This window comes from Symphalangus syndactylus, chromosome 16 (assembly GCF_028878055.3).
Source record: "Symphalangus syndactylus isolate Jambi chromosome 16, NHGRI_mSymSyn1-v2.1_pri, whole genome shotgun sequence".
NCBI classification, from domain to species: Eukaryota; Metazoa; Chordata; class Mammalia; order Primates; family Hylobatidae; genus Symphalangus; species Symphalangus syndactylus.
In genome coordinates, this window is record NC_072438.2 from 23,301,450 (window position 1) to 23,326,845 (window position 25,396).

Below are 25,396 nucleotides of genomic sequence, written 5' to 3' on the forward strand. Positions count from 1 at the left end.
GTTAGCCCAACGACTACTAAGTGTCCTGAAACACTTTTACACTTGCTTGAGCTGAGCCTAAGGCAGAGACCACTAGCAGGTTTTGGAACTTAGGCTAATGCAGATTTGTGGAAGGAGGTGCAAAGTACAGGTGACCTAAGTTACATTACAAGTAAATAGAACCACTCTACCCATGTTACTTACTCATACCAAGAAGCATACAAGATGGAACCTGAGAGCCACACCCTGAGTGATCTCATAACTCTGGAACCCCATAGGTAAGAGGCAAGGCAAAGCAAGAACGAGCAGCTGCAAAGCAATTAGAGAGGAATTTTCCATTATGTCTGTGGTTTGAAGTCTAGTTGTACATGTATTTGTGAGGTGGAAATTTTTAATTCAGGTAATCTGCGTTATAAAACACAGAGTGGTCACATGGAGATTAAAAACTTCTAATACTAATGCAGTTTATAATTGAATACTTTTACCTGAATGAAAGAGAAAAAAAATGGCCCTCCATTGTTGCAGTCTGAAGTGTAGGGATATTAATGACCAGATCTGATCTCTGAAAGGCCACCCAGGGCTTTCATAAGATGCAAAAGACCAGTGGAAGCTGATCCATGTCCCAGTGGTTTTTCCTCCTATAAATCCAAGTGAAGATTCTTGAAAGAAATTGTTGCTACTGTGTTCATAATAGTTCTCGATATATAAGAAAGGGAACAGATACAACAAAGAGAAAAGGAACTGGAGGTCTTTCTCTCTAATAGCATGGGAGTTGTGGTCTTTTGGGCAGTCTAGCCCAGTGGCTGCAAGGACTCCTGGAAGCTTTTTATACTTCGTTGGGCTAAGCAAAAAGCAGAGACCACCAGCAATTATTGGAATGTGGGCTAATGCAGATTTGGGAAATACAGCATATTCCAGAAAGTACTGCAATATAGTCAATTCATCCTGATTTGTGCCTAAAATATTTGTAAACACATTCCAGTTTTACAAGGGCATTTTTAAAATAAAACAGTCTGTTCAAATCTTATAATGATAGAACTCTGATGCTGGAATCCCCTCTTCCGGGCTGGGCTTCCTACCTCCCTCTGCACATCCCAGACTTCATGCTTTTAGATCCTAGGGCTGTCCTCCCTTCTAAATTGATTGCTGCTTGAAGACAGGCTGTATCACACTGTAGACATCCATTAATCTTTGTTGAGTAAATGAGTTGATGCATGTGAAATGCCTGATATGATACCTAGTGATCTACAAAACGCTAATTTAATCTTTTTCCTTAGCCTCCTATTTCTACATATGAAAAATTAGAGGCCCAGAGATGTATAGTGACTTGCCCAAGGTCTCAGAGCAAGTTCAAGGTAGAGCCAGGCCTAGAATCCAAGTGTCCTAGCCCAGATCTAGCATCTTTACATAATAACATGCAAAGAACTAAATGAAGAGTTTGCTGAACATGTTACCCATAATTTAGGGAGAATAAAAGCTTCCTTTCTGATTAGAATTTTTACACTTTTTCTTTAAGCTCATGATTTGTAAATAATTCACTTATGCCACATTATCATACATTATCATTTTCTAGATAAATAGCTCATCTCTGCAAAAAGGAAGGATCAAGTAATGTCTTAACCACCATATCCTTACTGTAGTCAGTCTTTATAATGAGAAAAAATAAAGGCACAAAATCAAAGATGTCTCCTCTCCACCCTTGAGCTCCCACCCACAGTAGCTGTAGTAATCAAAGTAAATATCTTGAAGATTTTATGGAAGAAAAGCAAAGAGATGTATCTGATACATTATATACCAAATAATCCAAGAAATTCCTATTGGAGACTTCTGTTTCTGTTTTCTACACACTTGGCTCAGTTGCACAGCCCCCACTCTTACTTTGCAAACCAACATCCCTCCTCCCCAGGAAGACTGAGTGCCAGCATGATGCTCAGTTAGGTAAATGTCCCTTGCTGCTGTCTACAAAATGAAGCCTTCTCCACATGTTTTAAAATGTAAATACATGGGGTATGTCCGGGATCCAAATAATCATCGGTTTGAACTAGAATCTATGCTCCTCCCATTAAAAGAATTTCAAGGTCACCAGCTACAAAACCCAGGATTCCAAGAAACAAGGTAGTCTGCATGAAAAAGATTAGAACTACGACTTGAGCAAGTAATGAAACCTAGAAGACTTAGGAAAGCAAGATTGAAATGGCTTCTTTTCTAACTCCCAGTCTTTCATTTTGCTGTTCAAATATTGAAAAAAGAGCTGGCCTCTAAAACCTGGAAGTAAGTAATCAAGCATCTTTCACCTGACTAGTCCAGGATAGGAAGTATTTTGCATCTGACTGTTTTCGCATTGTGGATTAGAGAATCATTATCTAGTAAGTGCTTTAACTGTGTTCTGTCTACACTCTGCTTTCCTTGACAGGCAGTAAAATACGTTCACAGTAGTCAGCATGTGATCAGATCTGGAGACCCTCCTGGAAATTTCCAACTGGACATTGATATTTCAGGGTTAATCTTCACTCATCATCCCTGTTTTAGCCGAGAGCATGTTTTGGCAGCCAAGCTGGCCCAGTTATATGACCAGTATCTTGCAAGACACCAGAGAAACAAGACGAAATTTCTTACTGATAAGGTACATGTGATTTCTTCCATAATGATTGTCAATGGAGTTGGTTCTTCCAATGAGCCCAAACAATGAAAATTTCTAACAGCAAAATGTTCATGCCCCTCTTTCACATGTTTCCTCTGTCTAGGATGTGTGATATATTATCCAGCTAGAGACAAAGGGAAAGATAGAGCTGGTATACATGTGATGTGTACAAATTTATTGGCACACACTCGCCCTAAACAGAAGGCTTTCTGTAAACAGTACAGCACCCACCAGAAGTGGGTGTTAGGTGGAAGATATGTGGCTATTACTTGCTCACGTGATCTCAGAACCTGAGAAAATTGGTGGCTTGAGAATATCTGTCCTTAGAAACATTCTCATCTTTATATTTATTACCCCATAGTGTAGCACTTAAACACAAGTCAGTGTTTCAACTGATGCTCAAAGGAATGGCTAAGCATTTGGATTTATTCCCAATGTGACACTATCCCATGGGATTTTTGTGGATAATTTTGACTATAGGCAATTTTGGTCTCATGCCCTGACTTTAAAACCTTACTGCCCGAGAAATGCAAATCAAAACCACAGTGAGATACCATCTCACACCAGTTAGAATGGCCATCATTACAAAATCAGGAAACAACAGGTGCTGGAGAGGATGTGGAGAAATAGGAACACTTTTACACTGTTGGTGGGACTGTAAACTAGTTCAACCATTGTGGAAGTCAGTGTGGCGATTCCTCAGGGATCTAGAACTAGAAATACGATTTGACCCAGCCATCCCATTACTGGGTATATACCCAAAAGACTATAAATCATGCTGCTATAAAGACACATGCACACGTATGTTTATTGCGGCACTATTCACAATAGCAAAGACTTGGAACCAACCCAAATGTCCAACAACGATAGACTGGATTAAGAAAATGTGGCATATATACACCATGGAATACTATGCAGCCATAAAAAATGATGAGTTCATGTCCTTTGTAGGGACATGGATGAAACTGGAAACCATCATTCTCAGTAAACTATCGCAAGGACAAAAAACCAAACACCGCATGTTCTCACTCATAGGTGGGAATTGAACAATGAGAACTCATGGACACAGGAAGGGGAACATCACGCTCCGGGGACTGTTGTGGGGTGGGGGGAGGGGGGAGGGACAGCATTAGGAGATACACCTAATGCTAAATGACGAGTTAATGGGTGCAGGAAATCAACATGGCACATGGATACATATGTAACAAACCTGCACATTGTGCACATGTACCCTAAAACCCTAAAGTATAATAAAAAAAAAAAAAAAAAAAAAAAAAACCTTACTGCCCAAAGAAGAGATAACTTCAGAATATCTCGTTTTACGAGTCTGTAATTTTATAGTTTCTTTATATCACAAGAATACCATCGTATGTCCTGGACCCAGACAAACCTGCTTTTAGCTTTGGAAGAAAACTTGGTTCTAAGATATACACATAAAAGTAATATTTTCATGAGCAGCTTGATTATCTGGGCCATGGAACAAGGATGGACATACACTATGCTTTACTAATCCAGTTTCTTCAAGAACAGATGAAACAGTTCTCCATCATAATTCATTTATGTGAAAGTCTGGAGACAGCCAGATGCTTGAACATCCATTCCATTCACAGACTGCTGGCACCATTTTACCCAGGAGAAGTGGGTGGGTCCAGTTGCACTGCAGTAGGGAATAGAGTTTGTAACCCAAAACTTGTATCCATATCTTTTTAAGCTCCAAGCTCTAAGAAATGCTGTTCAGACTGGCCTTGATCCAGAAAAACCTCATCAGTCTCTCGATACCATCCAAAAAACCATCAATGAGTATAAATCTGAAATTCGGTGAGTAAAGTTGTTAAGTGTAACTACTTTTTTTCCCGTTAGATGTGCGCTTGTTAGAGTTTATTCTTCCAGATACTTTTTCTGAATGCAATGAATACATGTGAAATTACGCCATATAAAACAATCAAATACATCTATCATATTAACACAGTATTTGAAGTCCAATAATGTGAATGAGGATGTAGGGAAATGGTCACTCTGCAGGTGTAAGGGAAAACTACTACAGCTACCACTTTAGAGAGCAGCGTGGCCCTAACTCATAAAATGTTGAAGAGGCTCATCAGTTTGGACCCAGCAATTCTGATTCAGATACAAGATGTTCTTTAAGGAGCTACGTGTGCATATGTACATGGGGACATGTGCAAAGATATGCACAGCATCATTCAAAAGTAAGACAGACTGGGCACGGTGGCTCATGCCTGTAATCCCAGCACTTTGGGATGCCAAGGTGAGGATAGTTTGAAGCCAGGAGTTTGAGACTAGCCTGTACAAAAAATTTTAAAAATTAGCTGAGTATAGTAGTATGTGCATGTAGTCCCAACTACTCGGAAGGCTGAGGAAAGAGGATTGCTTGAGCCCAAGAGTTTGAGGCCGCAGTGAGCTAGGACTGCACCATTGCACTCCAGCCTGGGTAACAGAGTGAGACCTTGACTCAGAAAAAAAGAAAGAAAGAAAAAAGGAAGCCACCAGAAATAACCCAGTAGCAGAGTAAACCCATCTTGGTATAAGCTTACAGTGTATTTCTGTATCACAGTTAAGATGACTGACTCATATCTGCAGGTATCAACATGGATAAGGAATCATATCGTGTATACCATTCTGCAACTTGCTTCTTTATATACAATGCATCTTAGACATTTTCCTGTCACAGTGCATGTAGATTTATATCATGGTTTAAAGGCTGGCATTATGTAGATTTATGGTAGTTTGTATAATTCTCAACTGATACGCATTTGCATTTCTATTCTATTTTTTATTATTTAAATTCTACTGTAATTAAAATTCCTAAATATTATATTTGTTTACCTGTATGAGTACTTCCACAGAACAAATCCTTAGAACAGGAAATAATAAATTGAGGCATTTTTTTTATTTTTATTTTTTGTTTTGAGACTGAGTCTCACTCTGTCGCCCAAGCTGGAGTGCAGTGGTACGATCTCGGCTCACTGCAAGCTCTGCCTCCCGGGTTCACGCCATTCTCCTGCCTCAGCCTCCCGAGTAGCTGGGATTACAGGCGCCCGCCACTACGCCAGGCTAATTTTTTGTATTTTTAGTAGAGACGGCGTTTCACCGCGTTAGCCAGGATGGTCTAGATCTCCTGACCTCGTGATCCGCCCACCTTGGCCTCCCAAAGTGCTGGGATTACAGGCGTGAGCCACCGCACCCGGCCAGAGACATTTCAATGTATACTTTTCTTTTTACAATTTAGCTATGAGTTGGAAATTCTTCCAGCAAAGTAGAAATTAGTGAAGTTTGTAACCTATAATTGCAAAAGTATGGAGTATATTTTTTAATAAAAATTATTTTTATATTAAAAGGAAAACATATTGCAGTCTCCTTGTGAGAATAATTTTTGTTTTGGCATACGTTAAGAAAAAAGTGACAAAAAGCTATTGTGAAAGCAATTGTGATTTTATATGGAACTGTCTTTATTGGTCACTGTTTGAAAAACATCAGAACTGCGTGTGAGATCTAGAGACAATGCCCAGCAGAGTCACGGACAGCAGACCCATTACAATAATTCTATGCCCCTGGAGATGAAAGTCTTTGAAATTTAGCATTTCTGACCCAGTAAAAGAGATTTCCATCCCTTATTGACTTTTCACTAGGTGGTAAAACAATTTCTAAGCAGATGATCTATTGCTGGATGTTTCATCACATGGATCCATTTCCTCAAGCCCCCTGGGATCTAATCAGCCACCCCCGAGAACTCCCCACCTCAAGCATCTGCTGAGCCCTCCATTGTTGCAGTTAACCCGGGCCAGCACCATAAAGCATTTTCCATTTTATTTTCCATAGCGGCATCATGACTACATTCCTTATTCTCTGAATGGGAACCAGGATATAGAAGGAAGAAAACATGAATAGTCATGCAACATAGGAATATTTTACTTAACCTCTCTGTAGGGTCTTTGCCCTCAGATGTGCTCAGTCTTGAACACATAAAAATTCTATGACCCCAAGTCGCCATCCAGCTACCACTTTATCTCTATATTTCCTTTAACAGCCAAACACCAGGAAAACATTTGCTATTCATACTATCTCCGCTCTCTCCTGTTTCCAAACCATTCTATCTCACCGCTGTGCCCACCTTTCCTCTGAAGCAAATCTTGCCACAGCCCCTGGGGACCTCCACCTGGGAAAGTGGAATGGAACCTCTCAGCCTGCTCAGTGCTTGAACGCAGACACCATCCCCACGCACTGCCTGTCAGGACATCCTGCATCTTCATACACCACCCTCTCCTGGGTGTCCTCGTCCCTTTCCAGCCATTTGTCCTTCTCATCATTCTTTGACCATCATTCTCCTCTGTCCAGCTTATACATGTTCTGAGTCTCAGGTGTTATTGTTGTTTTCTTTTGAACCCTTTTTTAAATTGCATTTTCTCCTGAAATGAATCCACTTTGTGGCTTTAAACATCACCCAGATGCCAGTGGCTCCCAAAGTTTCATTTCTGAGCAGGAGTCCACTGCACCGTCCAGACCCCATCTATATCAGGTTTCAGAAAACTGTTCCTGACTCCCTAATCAAAATTGCCTTTCCCTCTTCCTCCCCAGCTCTGGTCACAAATTTTAATTAAATATTATTTTGTAATTTTCTGCTTCTTTAGCTCGTATGCAAATTTTTCTTGCTAAGAGCTCTTTTTAGCATTTCTGGGAAACAATCTTTTTTTTACGTACTAAAAAAGAAAGTAGAAAATATATCAGAAAGGCTGAAGATGTCATGTAACTCAGTAAAATAATTTTATATTGTGGTTTTTAAAACTGAAGCAGGGGGTGATAACAGCTAAAGGCATAGGAGACGAACTGACCACCTGATGGTGACAGATAACATTTGCAGGCCTCTTTACTTGGTATCGGGCAAGGTTCTAAGCACATTATGCGGATTAGCTCATTAACTCCTCCCAGCAACCCATTGCGGTCAACTCCTACCATACCCATTTTAAAGATGTGAGCCAGCAAAGGGAAGTAGCTTACCCAATCCAGCTGGTAAATAGTAGAGCCAAGATTCAAACCTGGGTAGTCTGGTTGCAACAACTGCACCCTTAACCACAATGCTTTACTGGTCCTCAAAGAAAATGTTTCTTATTGTAGTTTGTTGCCTTTTTGCTTTTCTAAGGGCTTCAGAGAGTCCTAGATCTTGACTACCTAACCACTATCATTTTCTGCCATCTTCCTTTTCTACAGCTACCAGTTGATCTATTAGAAACCTAGACCCCCTTATTTCTCTGTACCACTAAGTCATCACACATACAACCTCCAGACTTAGGCCTGCCTTCTGGAGGTCATGAGGTGCTAATTTGTGAAATGCTACATCCTTGGTTTCTCACGATACTTTCTTAGACAAACCTCACACTGATATCATTTATGTATGTGTCCGTCCCCTGAGCTAAACTATAAACTTCCTGAGGATGGAGATACGGAGATATCTTCTGTCTCTTAGACACTTCTAAATCCCCTGGAATGATTCATGGCACTTGTTCAAAAATTTAGTAATTGTCTCATTATGCAATAAAATGCATTTGGTATCTAAATATGGCTATCATTTGTAAAAAGAACTTAAAGTAAGGTATTAAATAAAATAAAGATGAAAGCATTTTCAAATGATGCCTTTTCAGATCAAGCCAAAAATATTGGTAATCTAGTGAATATTGAAAATCTCAAAGGCATGCAATAACAATACTTCATCTCCTCAGTGTGGAACTTGTGATTTCTGTTAACACGGAAGACTTTAAATGTATTTGTTGCTAACTAGGACAGCAGCGTACTTTGCTGTGTTTATAATAATTTAGTCCATGAGAACTGCCTTTCTTACCTTCAAAGGTGACTATTTGTTGAAGGATGCATAGTTTTAATATGAATTTTTTAAGTACTTAAAGTCAGATCTGCCTAAAGAGAACAAAATCAAGTAAATCTCTCAAGACAGGTTGACATCCTATTGTCTTTACATTCGCATTTGTATTTAGTTTTCTGTACTTGTTTCAAAATACGGTAGCTATCAAATTGAATATACAATCACTGTAGCATTATTAATTTCTTTTGCAAACACACCTGACTTTTTAATATATACTCATGTGTTATTATATCTTGCAGACAAACAAGAAAATTCCGTGATGCTGAACAAGAAAAAGATAGAACATTGCTTAAGACCATCATAAAAGTTTGGAAAGAGATGAAATCCCTTCGAGAGTTCCAGAGATTTACAAATACTCCCTTGAAACTTGTTTTGAGAAAGTAGGCTTTTTTGAAAAATTACTTTATTGGGCTATATCATACATTAAGAAAAATGTATAAAACATGGATATAGTTTTAAAAGTAATTACAAACAAATATGCATGTAACCACTTCCCAGGTTAAGAAATAGAATACTGCATACCTGAGCAGCCCCTCCCAAATAGCATCCTCCTCAATCCCCAAAATAACAACTACCTGGACTTTTGTGATCATTGTTTTCTTGCTTTTATACTTTTGCCAACTATGTGTAATCCCTAAGAATATATAGTTTAATATTGCCTGTATTTGACTTATACATAACTGAAAGTATGTTGTGTGTATTCTTTAGTGAATACATACATGCTTCTTTTCTTCAGTACCGTGTTTGTGAGATTCATCTACTTGACAGCACATAGCTGTAGTTAGATTTCTTTGCTTTATAATACTTCATTATATGAAAATAGCCAAACTTGTCCATTTCTGTTGATGGGCATTTGAGTTTATTCCATTTTCAACTGTTACAGAAACCACTTCTGTACTTTTGGCATTTTTGTACTTGTCTTTTAGGGTACATGTGCCCAAGATTTCATTTCAACTTTACATTGCTGATTCCAAACATATTCCAGAAGTTGTGCTGATTCATGTCTTCACGGGGGTTCTCGTAGGTCCATATCACCCATATCATGCCTATCACCTAACATTTTGCCGACCTGCTGACATGTTTTAATTTATATTTTCCTGACTATTCATGAAGGTGAGCATTTTTTCATACATGCATTGACTATTTGGATTTCCTCTTTTGTGAGGTGTCTGTTCAAGGCTTTGGTCACTTTTTGGACTGGATTATTTATCTTGTTATCTTTTTTGGTAATTTGTAGGCATTCTGCATATAACATGGATATTTGTTAGTGGTGTGTATTGCAGATATCCTTTCCTACTCGTTAGTTGTCTTTTTACTCTCTTTTTGTTGCTTTTTGATGGATACAAATTCTTAACTTTAAAAAAACAAAATACATTAGTTTTTTCTTTTACTGTTGGTGCTTTTTGTATGCTTCTTAAGAAATGCTTCCCCTGAGTCATGTAGATATTCTATGATATTGTCTCCTATAACATTTATAGTTTTAGTTTTCACATTTCATCTTTAATTTATTTGGAATTGACCTTCATTTGTGGTGTGGAGAAAGTAAGCTTGATAATATTTCTGCTACCTAATTCACTAGACTTTTATATATGCTTAAGAGTACAGCTTATCACAACAAGAGCATCTATGCTGCTGGTGTTGGTCCCTTTCTGATTGTTTCACCTGGATAAGTGTTGTGCCCATATACTGACACAAATAGTAATAAATGTGGGCAGTTATCAGACATATTGCTTTGAAAACAGCCATATTACAGCCAAAGATAGCTACAAATTGTAAGTTTTCTTTGGCTGTAATTATAAAATTGAAAAAAAAAAAAAAAAAGCTTAGTTTTCAGGACAAGTATAAGACTGTGTGATCTTTGAGACCAGGGACCCTGTTGTCGTTGTATATCTGGTCTCTACCAGAGCACTACCAGAGTATCTGCTCAGTTAATGTTGGTTAACAATAGTAACAAATTTAGGCAGTTATCTGACATATTGCTTTGAAAACAGCCATCTTTCAGCCAAAGAGAACTGCAAATTGTAATTTTTCTTTAGCTGTAATTATAAAATTGAAAAAAAAAAGGTTTTCAGGACAAGTGTAAGACTGTGTGATCTTTGAGAGCAGGGACCCTATTGCCATTGTATATTTGGTCCCTACAAGAGCACCTGCCACTTAGTATCTGCTCAGTTAATATTGGTTAACAAATTCAGATATGCTGCCCCACAAAAATAATGGCTGTCTCCCAGAAATTCCAGTGTTTGTGCTTTCAAATTCCATCTCCTAGGCTGAGCCTCCCACAGAAGCAGTACAGAAATCCTTGGCAGATTATTTTCTCTCTCCCTCCCTCCCATCATCCCTGCTGCTAACTCTCCCTCCATCCCTCCCCTCCTTCTTTTTGAGTTTATAGGGTAAACTACATTTATAGGCATTTTACCCATAAGGTCATAACACTCCTTCCCCTGATAAGTAGCTATCTTCCAAATTCTTTTGGAGTACCCTTTTTTCACATTCTTGATTCATCTAGCCACCTTATAATAAAGCATAGTTTTTCCCACAAAAAAAAACTATTCAAGTTTACTCATGCTTTTGAATAGCAATGAGAAAAGTGAATGGTTTTCTGTATATCAGAGATGGAACATAATTTTGAGGCCAAATTCCCCCTGGTGTTTATAAATTTCGGGTACCACTGTGCATCCAAAGTGATTTACTTGGTAGTCATCCTAGAGAGCTGTAAGAGCTTGTGCCCTGGGGGACTGTAAACTGCTTAAACTCCAGGCGACATGTGTCCATAAGCAAATATTTGTCAGCTTTATGCACTTGTCTAGGTTTATGTAAAATGGATTACGAAGCTTAACTGCCTTGGGGGAAATAGTGCAGTCAGTATTCGGCACCATCTCCAAAGTGCTGGGTGGGATGGATGCAGTCACCGCACATTTGCCGCCATCTACCAGGAGAGCCATGCTGTTCATCAACATGTTAAGGGCTCTGAAAAGATGACCAGCAAGGAACCTTTCACACTTATTTATTAATCCAGTGTTGATATGACCACAATATCTTTTCCTGGTGCTACATCTCACAGAACTAATGTCCTACAGAACACACTGTGGGAAACAGTGGTTTGAACTGGGCTGATGTCCTGGTGGAGTATAAGCAAAATCATCAAAGAAAAACCCAAATCCTCCATCCAAAGTGAAAAAAGTGGTTTCACCATCATTCTCAGCAAACTATCACAAGGACAGAAAACCAAACACCGCATGTTCTCACTCACAGGTGGGAAGTGAACAATGGGAACACTTGGACACAGGGCAGGGAACATCACACACCAGGGACTGTCAGGGGGTGGGGGGCTGGGGGAGGGATAGCATTAGGAGAAATACTTAATGTAGATGATGGGTTGATGGGTGCAGCAAACCAACATGGCACATGCATACCTATGTATCAAACCTGCACGTTGTGCACATGTACCCTAGAACTTAAAGTATAATTTTAAAAAATTAAATTTTTTTAAAAAGTGGTTTCAGGACTCAGTAGCAACAAAATGAAGCAGTTCCTCAGAGACTTGAAGAAGTCATAAAATAACTAATGAAATTTCCACCACTATCAGCTGAGAACTTACAGGCCCCATGTCAGCACACCACACAGATCATTTAACACAGAGAGGCGTGGCGGCTCAGTGTTCAGTGGGTTGGGCTCATATTCAGCCCCTCCACTCACCAGCTGTGTGTTCTTGGGTAACTTACTTAACTTCTATGTGCCTCTGCCACCTCATGTATAAGATGTGGATAATAATAGCATCTGCCTCACAGGATTGTGAGTTTACATGTGTGACATTTTTAGAAGAGGAACTGGCACATAGCAAGCCCAATATAAGTATTTGCTGTTATTATTGCTCTCTTACTTAATTTCCAGAAATAACCATGGGACTACAAATTATTTTAAAGGGAAAAAGCTGACCAGAAAGCAGATGAAGAAGCATATGAAGCAGAAATTCAAGCTGAAATAAGTGAACTGTTAGAAGAGCACACGGAGGAGTACGCACAGAAGATGGAAGAATACAGAACGTCGTTACACCAGTGGAAGGCCTGGAGGAAAGCGCAAGTATGTAAACAAACACTCAGCCTGGAATAGGGCTGGCCAGGAAGGGTCTGGGAGGGCAGCCTCCAGCACAAGAGTGGGGAAACCAGACTGGCAGACTAGAGTATCCTGTGGCTCCCTCTGTCTCTTCCCCATCCCCTGGCTAAGGGATAAAAGGATGAATGAATTGACTGGCTAATGCATGTGCTTAAAAAGCCACCCAGCTGACTGATACCAGAGCCAGCTTTGTCCACAGAGAATGCTATGGTAGCACTCTGTGACTATTTACGTAATAATGTAGTAATCACTAATGCAATGTGTCCAGCACTGTGCTGAGTATCTTACATGCATTATTCCATTAAATGTAGGGATTGATGCTTCTGAGTTTCCTTCAGAAAATTATATAACTTTATGCACATGACCCTACAAAACTGAGTCCAAGGGCAACAAATAATAGATCAGGTGGACCTGCAATGCTCATTGCGCTTACATGCCTTATTTTAATATTTTAAGATGTGTCCTTAGCCTTGAAAACCAAAATTAATGATCACATGAATACCTACCATTTTTTAAGCTCTTTCTAGGGACTAGGCTGTATGATAAATGCTTTTTAGGCATTTCAACAGTCTCATTTCAACAGCCCTGGGAGAAATTTCCTGGGCTCCATTCTGTAGATGAAAAAACTGAGGCACAGAGAGGTCAGGTGGCTTAGTGACCTGCCTGATTACACACATCTGGTTGAAATGGGGCTGGGGTTTGCATCCAGGTCCATCTGGCTATGAAGACTGTGCTCTTAAATGAAATTCCAAAATTCCTATTTGATGTCATGTTGCCTCTAACTCAACAGAGGGCCAAGAAGAAGAAAAGGAAACAAGCAGCAGAAGAACATCCCGATGATGAGATTGCAGAGCCGTATCCTGAGGAGGACCTCGTGAAGCCCAGCCCTCCGGAGCCCACTGATCGGGCAGTGATAGAGCAGGAGGTGAGGGAGAGAGCAGCCCAGAGCAGGAGAAGGCCTTGGGAGCCCACGCTGGTCCCGGAACTAAGCCTGGCGGGAAGCATAACACCCAATGACCAGTGCCCCAGGTGAGTGGATGCTCTGACCATAAATGAGGCTGACATCTCTTACACATGTTCACGTGGGCACATGCACACACACGCACGACATGGGGAGTGTACACTTACTGACCTACAGGAGCATCAGGAGAATCATTAACTCTGAATGAATATTAGGTTGAACCACATGAAATTGCTGATATTTGCCCACTTTAGGTGATTTCATATGATTCACCTACCTCATGCATCTGCACTGGCCACTCAGGAGCACACTGGAAAGCTCCCTGTAGGAGAAGCATCCCAGTTGCAAATCTCTGCCTGCTCTTCACAGTGGCTGTCTGTGTGGCTTTTGATTTGAGTCCCTTATCTGTAACCTCAATGAGTCCTTTGGTCCACTGGCAGCATGTCCCACCTTTCTGGCACAGGCACGGATGCCTTTCCTTGCCCCTTCCTTGATTTCAGCTGCTCCAGGGATCAGCTTCTCTCCTTGAAGACCCCCAAAAAAGTTGTGGGTGGTATTTAAGTCAGGCCATCTGAAGCACACCCTCCAGATTTGATAAAAATACATGTCTAGTCATTCTCACTTGATGCCTAAGAGAAACATCACTTGATTTATATAATTTGTACATATAATAATTCATAAACATACATTTGTAAGTTCATCTTTTTTAAAATTATAACATAATAAAAATATTTTTGTTTCCTGTTTATTCTTTCCTTCACTGAATAGCCATGGTTCTCAAAGTATAGCCCTGGAATCAGCAGCATCAGTATCACTGAAGACTTGTTAGAAACATAAACTCAGGCCAGGCATGGTGGCTCATGCCTGTAACCTCAGCACTTCGGGAGGCCGAGGCAGGAGGATTGCTTGAGGCCAGGATTTGGAGACCAGCCTGGGGAACAAAATGAGACCTCACCTCTATTGAATAAATAAATAAATACCCCAAACATTTTTAATACCTCACATTGAAATAAATATGTTTAAGAAAGATTAATAAAAACTAGCCAGACAATTATTTAAAGTCAACCAACTAAACAGAAATTTTAAAAATAATTTAAAAAAAGAAAGAAATGCAAACTCACAAGTTCTACCTGAGACTTACTGAACCTGAAACCCTGAGGTGGGGCCTAGAAAACTGTTCTCACAAGGTCTCCAAGTGATTCTGATGCATGTTATGGTATATCATCATTAATTAAAGGGAGTCCATTAAAATAATCGATACCACAAAATCCCAGGCTTAGTTCTCCAGTAAATAGAATATCTATCATGAATACAGGGACTATTGTACACTGGAATCTTCAATATCCCAACGTGAAAAATGAGAATTCAAATAAAGTCAGTCAGCCTCCGAGTTCATTAAAATGTGGGAGTTAATTAGGATGTCATTATAAGACTTCTCAGTCTTGGTTTCAAACTTCTGCTAATGTTCTAATGATTGATTTATTTTTAAATTATAGCTTTTTGTGCATTTTCATGTGTTCCTTCAACTTCACATATTAAGATGTTATACATCTTAACTATTCCCCTGCACTAAGTAAGCAATTTTCAAGGCACAAGTACCATACCCTATAATTTTGACATGAATGTTCAGAATATGTGATGACACAGCATGCTTTCTAAAAGGAAAATTTGGGCTTGATTTGGTAATCTTCTATGAGTGGAGTCTAAGTCTTGGGTGTCTTGGATACTTCTTGCAAATTTGCTGTGAAGTATCCTTTATTAAAAAAATGCTGAAGTAATTTGAGCTATTTCATTTAGAATAAGTCTAAATTATAGACATGTAAAAAGTTAAAACTACCACCCCCTTTAATGAGTAGAGAATTCCTGTTTGGAATGATGAAAAAGTTCTCAAGATGGATAGTGGTGATGGTTGGACAACATAGTAATTGTATGTAATGCCACTGAACCATACACTTAAAAATGGTTAAAGTGAGAAACATTACGTTATGTTATACATATTTACCACAATAGAACAATTTTTAATAAACTACCACCCCCCCAAAAAAAAAACCTAAGCTTGTTTCAAATTTTGATGCCCTAACCTTTTCCTTTCCTCAATAAGCTTGAATTGCTATTGACCTAACCAATAACTGGCATTTTTTGTGGACGTCTGTACACATATGTACAATAAAATTAAAGACCAATGGGAGTTTTTTTTTTAACTTTCTCATTCAGATTATCTTTAAAAATAAGGAACATTTATTAATACTCTGCATCCATTGAACATTCACTTACTGTCTGAAAACGTTGAGAAAAACTTGGTATCTTGGAAAAATGAACTAGATCTTACTGCTACAATATGCTGCTGTATTTTTAGAATAAAACTTCTCACCCAAATATAAATCATTATTATCCCTCATGTCTTGAATTTATTCCATTTAACAAGGAATATGTAAACTTAAAACTTTGGGACACAAATGTAAAGCTTGCCTGAAAAACCTGAGGAGACTATAGCACAACGATGAATGGACTCTAGTTCTTAAATCCTCTGTGCCCTTTTGAGTGTCTATTAATGGCTTCTCCATAAATTCTATACTACTCTGCAAGACGTGTGGCTCCTCTGGTTAAATGAGGGCTGACATGATTGGGAGAGTTGCCTGCAGTGTATCTTGTTCTGTTCAGTTCTTATTTATCATATATTTTGGTGATCTTAGTAAATTATTACTAACTCCACCTGTGAACGGTCTCCTTTTGCAGAGCGGAGGTCTCAAGAAGGGAGGATGTAAAGAAGCGCTCAGTGTATTTAAAAGTGCTCTTCAACAGCAAGGAGGTGTCCAGGACAGTCAGTCGGCCACTAGGAGCAGACTTCCGAGTTCACTTTGGGCAGATTTTCAATTTGCAAATAGTCAACTGGCCGGAGAGTTTAACACTTCAGGTACACATTTTAATTATAGTTACTGGCCGGGCACTGTGGCTCATGCCTGTACTTTGGGAAGCCAAGGTGGGGAGATCACTTGAGGCCAGGAGTTTGAGACCAGCCTGGCCAACATGGCAAAACCACATCTCTACTGTAAATACAAAAAAAAAAATGAGCCAAGTGTGCTGGCGGGCGCCTGTAATCCCAGCTACTCACGAGGCTGAGGCAGGAGAATCTCTTGAACCCAGGAGGTGGAGGTTGCATTGAGCTGAGATCACGCCACTGTACTCCAGCCTAGGCGACAGAGTGTGACTCTGTCTCAAAACAATAGTAATAACAATTATTATTATAGTTACTGCCCCAATAATTTTTTGTTCATTATGGGTGTGAGATGATTTTAAATCATCCATTGGTTATACATATGTCTTGATAAGAGTCTCAAGCCTCTTCCTTGGCACATCTGTTCTTAAAGTCTGGGAAGAAAGAGATCTGTTCCTCAACTCACCTACTGAAAATGCTGGCAGAATAACTCTGGCCACAGTGCTCTGGAGTGTCTGCCTTGAGATGGGAGAGGGGTGCTGAAGGGAGTGGGGCACAGGGAGATCTCCAGCTCATTCATTGAAGACATATTTCAACATCACCCTCTACAAGGACTCTAGCGTAATATAACAGAGAAATCAATTATGCCACAATCACAGGAGGTTATGATGTGGGAAAGATACAGGTGATAGGATCCCCCCAAAATTAATAAATCTCCCCATTAGCCTAAATCCCACCGTTAGCAATATATTTATTTGAGTCTATTTTAATTTCCTGGGGAAACTAAACTATAACAAGGAACCACTAACTTGGTGGCTTCAAAACAACAGAAATGTGTTTACTCACAGTTCTGGAGGCCTAAAGTCTGAAATCAAGGTGTCAGCAGGGCCATACTCCTCCAAAAGCTCTACAGGAGTATCTTTCCCTGCCTCTTCCAGCTCCTCCTGGCACTTAGAGTTCCTTGGTTTGTGTTAGGATAACCCCAATCTCTGCTTCCATCTTCACATGGCCTTCTCTGTATCTCTCTCTGTGGGTCCTCTTTTGTCGCTTATAAGAACACTCTTATTGGATTTAGGGCCCACCCTAATCTAATATGACCTTATCTTCATCCTTAATTAATGACATCTACAAAGACCCCATTTCCAAATTAGGTTGCATTCTGAGTTTCTGGGTGGACATCAATATGTGGAGGATGCTATTTAACCCATTACAATGTCTTCAGTCTTGCTTGTTCTTTCGGTGACTCTTCTCCCACAATGCTAACAGGTCTCTCTTATGATCCTAACAGGCTTGTTAACTAGGATTGCAGCTTTGTGGCATGCATGCCCTTGTTTCCCCACCACCAGCCAGGCAGAAATCACAGATCCTCATCCATCACTTAGGCAGAAATTCCTCACTCCCCTCCACCACCCTTGCCAGAAAGCAATAATTGATGGTGCTATTTTTGTTGTGTTTTCCCACTGAGCCTGAATATAATTTTAGAACTCTTCTCAATACAGTACTTCAGGTAGCCACTACCTAGTGGCTATAACTATATTCCTAGTGAGTACAACTGACAAAGTCTGCAGGTACCATCACAGATGTATAATTAATAAAATATTTACATACTTCTGTACTGACTGATAAATAGCTGCTGCCCTGACCTTCCCAGATGCCATCCTGGCCACATAAGCCCCACTTCAAAGACCCCTGGACCTTCCCACAATTGACCAATTAAAGGGGATGGCTGACCAAGGCCATTGCCTCCAGGGTCTTGTTCCCAAGGTGTGGTGGGCAGCTCTTCTAATGAACCCAGGAGGTGGGTTCAGTACTGTGTATTGTTCAGTATTTTGAATATCAAGCCCCGCCTAGACCTCAGTAGTTAAAAACCTTCTACAACCTGTAGAGGACGTTCACGACAGCTGGGATGTGTTCTTTTGACAGTGGGAAGGAAGCACAGAACTGCATGGAAAGAGAGGAGGGGGTGCCAAGAAATGGGAGGCAGAACTGAAAGGGCCGGCACTGGGCACCCAAGGTCAACTGCCTTGGCTTAGAATTCCTCCAGAGCCTGTGGCAGTTTTGTCCTGTACCTTTTAATCTGTGATCTGGGGGTGGGTGAGGGCAGGGGTGGTCCTCATTTACAAAGCACCAAGCATCAAGACTCAAGCAAAATTCCTTTGCTGTACTGATAACAGGATTGATATCTGCACAGCTGAAATTTTTTTCTTGAAATTTTAGAACTTTAGAATTTAGCTTAGTCTTGTCACTCATATAACTCTTTAAAATGCCATCTAATTTTTTTAAATGTCTGTGTATTCTGAAACTTGAAAAAAAAAAACTTCTGGCTGCTAACTTAAACATAATATGAGTGAGAGGAGAAAGCAAGTAAAAAATGGTTTTAGAAAGGGGATTGGAGTTGGAGGTTTGGTGAAAACCTGAGATTTTCTTAAGCCTGAAAATTCCCTTTCTGAATATCAACCGGTGGAAAATACTTTCTTTTTTTTTAAATTTTATTATTATTATACTTTAAGTTTTAGGGTACATGTGCACAACGTGCAGGTTTGTTACATATGTATACATGTGCCATGTTGGTGTGCTGCACCCATTAACTCGTCATTTAGCATTAGGTATATCTCCTAATGCTATCCCTCCCCCCTCCCCCAACCCCACAACAGTCCCCAGTGTGTGATGTTCCCCTTCCTGTGTCCACGTGTTCTCATTGTTCAATTCCCACCTATGAGTGAGAACATACGGAGTTTGGTTTTTTGTCCTTGCAATAGTTTGCTGAGAATGATGGTTGGTGGAAAATAATTTCTATTAATGTTTACTTCTTCCTTGATTTGTAACTCTGAATGAACACAGAGAATGAAATGAGGTGATTTTCTCTGAAGGTAAAAGTAGAGAGTTGCCCAACTCTGCATGGGAAAGGAGAGCAGGGGCAGCCTTCAGATACGTGGTTGCTGGACACAGCCCCTGTGAGGTCCCTGCCCTCCCTGTGGGGTCCACGTGGACTCTCTATTCCATCTCCTCTGGGGCTTCTGCAGAGGCTGATGACCTGGAACACTTGAAGGGCCTCTCTTCCTCTGTCCTCTTAGCAGTGTCAGTGGGGTCTGTTATCCTACTTCCTGAATTTCAGCTAATCTCTTCATCTCATCGCCACTCACTGGGATGCATGATTATTTGAGCCACTTAAACTATGTACATCATCACAACTGGAAGACACCATTCAATTTCAGATATGTTTAAATGATAAAGTGTATTACACTATATACCACTAACAACAGATTAAGAGCAGCCTTTCTTAGCCAGGGATTCCCTGCAGGGATTCCTTTCCATTTGGATGGAACATTTAAAATCCGAATGCCTTGCTAGGTAGAGTTGAATTCTGAAGCCTCCCATCTTCACTGCCTCCCACATTAACCTGTCTGCTGTGCCCTTGAACACGTTCACTTAAATTTTAAAGTAAGACTTACTACACACAAAACATTGTCTAAACTAAGACTAAAGCTTGACTGAGAAAGTAAAGAAACGCAAACTCCGGAAGCACACTTGCTGCTCCTCTGTCACCTGCCCTGAATAGAGGAAGAACTGCAGGGGCCCACAGGAGTCCCTCCCTTTCTACAGGCATCAATAGTGAAGACGTCAGTATTCAGAGTTCTGCTTCCTAGTCTGACTTCCATCATCAACTCATCCTTCCTGTTCCTCCCCTACAGAGGAAAAGCTGGTATCAGGAAGACCAAGATTAACATGAGAAGACCAGATAGAGAGCTAGAAGGAAGAGCAGAAGACAGTAACGAGGCAGGCAGGAAGCAGAGGAAGTGGGCCAGGAGACATCCGCTGGCAGACTCAGAAAGACGGGAGAGAAGGCAAGAAGGCCTCCCCTCCTGCAGGTGCCCAGCCATGCCTCCACTGATGAGTGAGAGCTCAGACTACCCAGGCAGCCTGTGAAACACACTCCCACTATGGGCACTTCTGAATGTTCTGAATTACTTTAGAGGGAGAGACTATCTTCTGTCTACCACAGCACACCAGTATTTTATTTCACATATATTCTAAAATGTAAACAAAGCCTTCAATACTATCTCCTGCTTATTGCCTTGAATATTAGCTTGCTGTGGATGTTATAGTCAAAATAATTTTTGAAAAACCAATGTGACAATACTATGAAATACATTTTTAAATAAAAAAGCAAAGTTACCCAGAATATTATCCAGAATATATTCCTAGGCAATAAGCTTGGTCCTAAAAATAAATCATGTAATTTTTCAAAAAATTATAAATTAAGGGAGTTTTGACTAAGTTCTTAAGCTATCTAAAGGGATTTGATAACTGCCCAAATCTCATATCACAATGGCATAATGGCATAGTTTTTTAAGACTGAGTAGTGACTACAGATTAAATTAATGCAGGAGATACTGTATTTCAAGTCTCTAGTCATAGTAAGTACTATGCTATTTGGAAATTTTCCATATGATTGCTAGATTTAAACTAGGGAAGAATTACTGGCAACTTTAGGAGGGTAGAAAAACTCACCTAAAATACATCTGTTAATGCCAATGCTATCAAATTCTTAACTTTAAAGCATAGTATATTTCAGAAAAAGTTCTAAGATTCTCAAAACTATAATGCATCAACTGATAACTCAGCAACCAAGCGGTCAATGTTTTCTGCTTGATTGTGAAAAGCCAACTGAGTATCTAAGCCAGGGTGTTGTGGAGAATTGGAAGCCATGTATACAGAGGGGCACATGGGACCCTGCCTCAGGAGTTTCAGTCCAGCTAGGATATAAGGGAGAGCTACAAAGAATCAATACTCACTGGTGCATAGATGTTAACGACCTTTGAAAGGAGCAGTGTAGACTGTGATGTTTGATTTCTTGCATGTTTGTAACCATAAGGCTCAGAGTTTCTAGCCAGGCTTGAGATAAGAATGCCAAGGCAGTTCTACAAGCAGAAGGTAAGTCCAAAGGCTGGCACAGAAAGCCAGAAGTGAGGGGATGGGCTCAGGGCCTGGCAGTAGAAATAGGAAGAAGGAATTAATTAAAGTAAGATTGCAGCCAGAATTGGTGGAATCCACAGAGCTTGGTGACAGTTTAACTTGAAGTGAAAAGGGGAGAATCAGAGTTGGGCCAGGCACAGTGGCTCACACCTCTAATCCCAGCACTTTGGGAGGCTGAGACGGAAGGATAGCTTGGGCCCAGAAGTTTGAGACCAGCCTGTGCAACCTAGCGGGACCCCATCTCTACAAAAATTTTAAAAAATTAGCTGGGCATGGTGGTACATACCTCTAGTCCCAGCTACTTGGGAGGCTGAGGCAAGAGGATTGCTTAAGCCTGGGAGTTTGAGGCTGCAATGAGCCATGATCACGCCACTGCACTCCAGCCTGGGAGACAGGGTGAGACCCTATCTCAAAAAAAAAAGTTGGCCCCAAGAGAAGGATGAGATTGGACTTCATGGGACAGGGGAGTTGGAGCCAGGCCACAGTCCTTCCAGAAAGGTCTTGAAAATCTTGGCTTTGGAGGCCTTTCCAAAATAAATGTGTAGGGTTTTTAAAATGAAATTTGGCTTAGAAATTTAAAAAGCTTTGCCTTCATTTTTGTGTCATTCGCATATGTAACTTTATCCTACATGCATCTTCTCAACACCAAAACAACTAACAACAGTGGTATAATATTGCTGGGTGCCTTTTAAATTTTTTAACATTATCATTTTTCCTTATTAGTCAATCCTGTTAAGCTTTTGTATTCCTTGCATGTGGATTGAGATAGGGAAATTCTCCTTTTAACCTACTTGGTGATGGCTCAGCCTTCTCTTCTCAGGGCCTTTCCTAATTTCTCTGGCTCATCTGAGGAATACCTCCTCTATCAGAGTGGGAATAACAGTCATATTTGGAGAAGTGTCCTTGTTTACCCTCGCCTACCTCACTTTTGTGGTTGCTGTTGGTTCTTTACAGACCCAAGTCCAAAACAGATGTTTTCACATACATCTTACTTGCCATGCTTTAAACTGGATGACAGCAAGTCAGACTGCTGATCCCAGAAAGCCCTGCTGTGTGCAGTTGGAAAGGTCAGGTGTGTGCAGGTGGTTGAGGGCTGGTAGGAAGTCAGCTGGAGGCTGCAGGGAAGACAGGTTGCATGAGGCAAGAAGACAGGTGTGGTCATCTAAAGGTAAGACAATGAGGGCTTGAATGAGACAGGGCCTGTGAAACTGGGAAATCTCTAGGAAATGTTTAGTAAGTGTCTACTGCAGAACCACAATATTTACATATGTTATCTCGTGCTATGCTGAAGAAAGCCATGGGTACTATAATAGGAGGATTACCATTAAAAAAAAAATTTTCCTTGCTTTATTTCTCTGACAAAATGACAGATATAGAAACGTCTGCAGGGAAAAAACATGCTGATTCCATGCTGTCATTTTAGATGGGAAAAACAAAACACGTGATTACTTTTCTTTTGTTCCTTTACAATATTCTGTGATTTTTTTAACTTTTTTATTGATACATAATAATTGTATGTATTTATGGGGTACATGTGGTATTTTGATACATGAATAGAATGTATAATGATCAAATCAGGGTATTCAGAATATCTGTTACCTCAAACATTTATCATTTGTGTTACAAACATTTTAAATCTTCTAGCTATTTTGAAATATATGGTAAGTTATTGTTAAGTATAGTAACCCTACTGTGCTATCAAACACTAGAACTTACTCCTTCTAACTATATTTCTATACCATTAATGAACCTCTCTTCATCCTCCTCCTCTATCTCCTCCCTTCTCAGCCTTTGATAACCATCATTCTACTCTTTTCCTACATAAGATCAGCTTTTTAGGCTCCTATATATTAGTGAGAGGCCAGGGGTGCTGCTAAGCATCCTACAACATACAACTCACCACAACAAAGAATTACTTGGCCTGAGAACCCTCAGCACCATTGAGAGAAAACAAAAATGAAACTAAATTATACAGAGATCTACTTATAAATACCTACTTAAAGCCCAAAGTACCCATTTCCTAATTTTTAAAAATAGCATTTCTTCCTAACATTTAAAAGAACTTCTGGGCCAGTACAGTGGCTCACCCTGTAATCCCAGCACTTTGGGAGGCCATGGCGGGTGGATCACCTGAGGTTGGGAGTTCAAGACCAGCCTGGCCAACATGGAGAAACCCCGTCTCTATTAAAAATAGAAAATTAGCGGGGTGTGGTGGTGCATGCCTGTAATCCCAGCTACTCGGGAGGCTGAGGCGGGAGAATTGCTTGAACTCAGGAGGCAGAAGTTGCTGTGAGCCGAGATCACTCCATTACACTCCAGCCTAGGCAACAAGAGCAAAACTCCGTATCCAAAAAAATAAAAAATAAATAAAAGAACTTCTGCTATCTTAAGAGAGTAGGAAATAAAGATTGGGGAAATTCTGGATTTTTTTGGCTTTGTCAGATGGAATCCGTTTTTTTCTCATTAAAAAAATCTGATAAATATCTCCTGAGACAGTAACACCAACTAGCAAACCCTCCACTTCCCTAGAGTCCATGATTGCCTCTGCCTACAGACTTGGCACCAAAAGCCCCCATTCAGTTCCTCTCTAGACACCAGCTAGGAATGTGGCACCAGAAACTAGGAATAAGCCACCTTCCACTGATGTCCTCAGAAACATCCTTTATGTGATTACTTAGGTTTTATTGGTCATCACCAGGCATGGTGACCAGCACAGGGAACACCTATGAGGAGTAAAAACCACCTTTCATAGCCTTTCATAGGATTGTGGTGAAGATTAAACAAGGTACCACTCCAAAAGTCCCTTAAGTCCCTATGCTTCCTACAAAAGGATGTCTCAATAAATTTTTGTCTCAATTAATTCTGGCAAAAAATAAAAAAAAAAATTGTGGTTTCTTTCATTTCAAACAAAATGAAAGAAAACACACCATTTTCTTGGGACAAGACTTCATGCCAATGAGTTTGTAATTAAGAGGTCAGACCAAGGTCTCCAGTGCAATAAATGATAACTACTACATGTTCTTTAAGCTGTGTAAGATTATAGAATTATAGGCTCTTAAGAGTGTTGGGTCAAGCAACAAATGGCACTCCTTGTCCCATCAGAGTTGTGAACCAATAAAAATATAGAGAACATTTTTTTAAAAAAGGAGGGATCACTTATAAATTAATAGAGGCTTGAGGAACATATCAGTCAATTACAACATATGGAATACATTTTGATCCTGATTCAAACAAAATGTTACAGAATTTTTTGAGGCTCTCAAGGAAATTTGAAACTTACTAATAGTTGAGGTTATTAAGGAATTATTATAAAAATAGTATTGTAATTATGCTTTTTAAAAATATCTATTATAGATACATATTGAAATATTTACAGATAAAATGATGTCTAGGTTAAAAATAATGGAGGGAGGGGAATGGTTGACAGTATAGATGAAATAAGATGGTCATAACATAGTGATCATTGAAGCTGGGGGTGACAGGTCTGTGGTATATTATTATTCCTGCATTCTGTGTGTTTGAAATTTTCCATAAAAGACTTTTTAGTATAGATCACAATATTGCCTTTTTAACTGATAAAGATGAATTTAGAGAGTGTGTTTTAAGTGTGCCACTTACGGGCTTCCTTCTGAACTCCTGCCTATTAGAATAGCTCACAGCGAAATTAAGTCTGGGGTCCTGAATTCAGTACCTGTACAATTTCTGCCTTTGTCTTTGACCCAGTGCCCCTCCATGCTCAGCCAGTCATCTTGTAAAGGTGAGCTGATGGATACTGGGAAGGCAAGGCCAGGATAGTAGCCAGTCACCACTTCATCCTCACTCCTGGACAAGAATTCAGATCAGGCTGTAATCCCAGCACATGGGGAAGCCGAGGAGGGCAGATCACTTGAGGTCAGGAGT

General features: G+C 40.0%; 1 protein-coding gene across 3 annotated transcripts in view; it reads left to right on the top strand.

Moving 5' to 3' along the window:
* The window catches only part of CC2D2A (coiled-coil and C2 domain containing 2A), a 136,547-nt gene that overhangs the window by 57,451 nt on the left and 53,700 nt on the right, over window positions 1-25,396 (top strand). For all 3 annotated transcript variants that reach the window (XM_055245538.2, XM_055245539.2, XM_063619406.1), the window contains 6 exons: window positions 2,393-2,602; window positions 4,332-4,438; window positions 8,750-8,890; window positions 12,434-12,590; window positions 13,414-13,652; window positions 16,321-16,498. In XM_055245538.2, coding sequence (XP_055101513.1) covers window positions 2,393-2,602; window positions 4,332-4,438; window positions 8,750-8,890; window positions 12,434-12,590; window positions 13,414-13,652; window positions 16,321-16,498 — 1,032 coding nt within the window. The remainder of the gene's footprint in view (window positions 1-2,392; window positions 2,603-4,331; window positions 4,439-8,749; window positions 8,891-12,433; window positions 12,591-13,413; window positions 13,653-16,320; window positions 16,499-25,396) is intronic.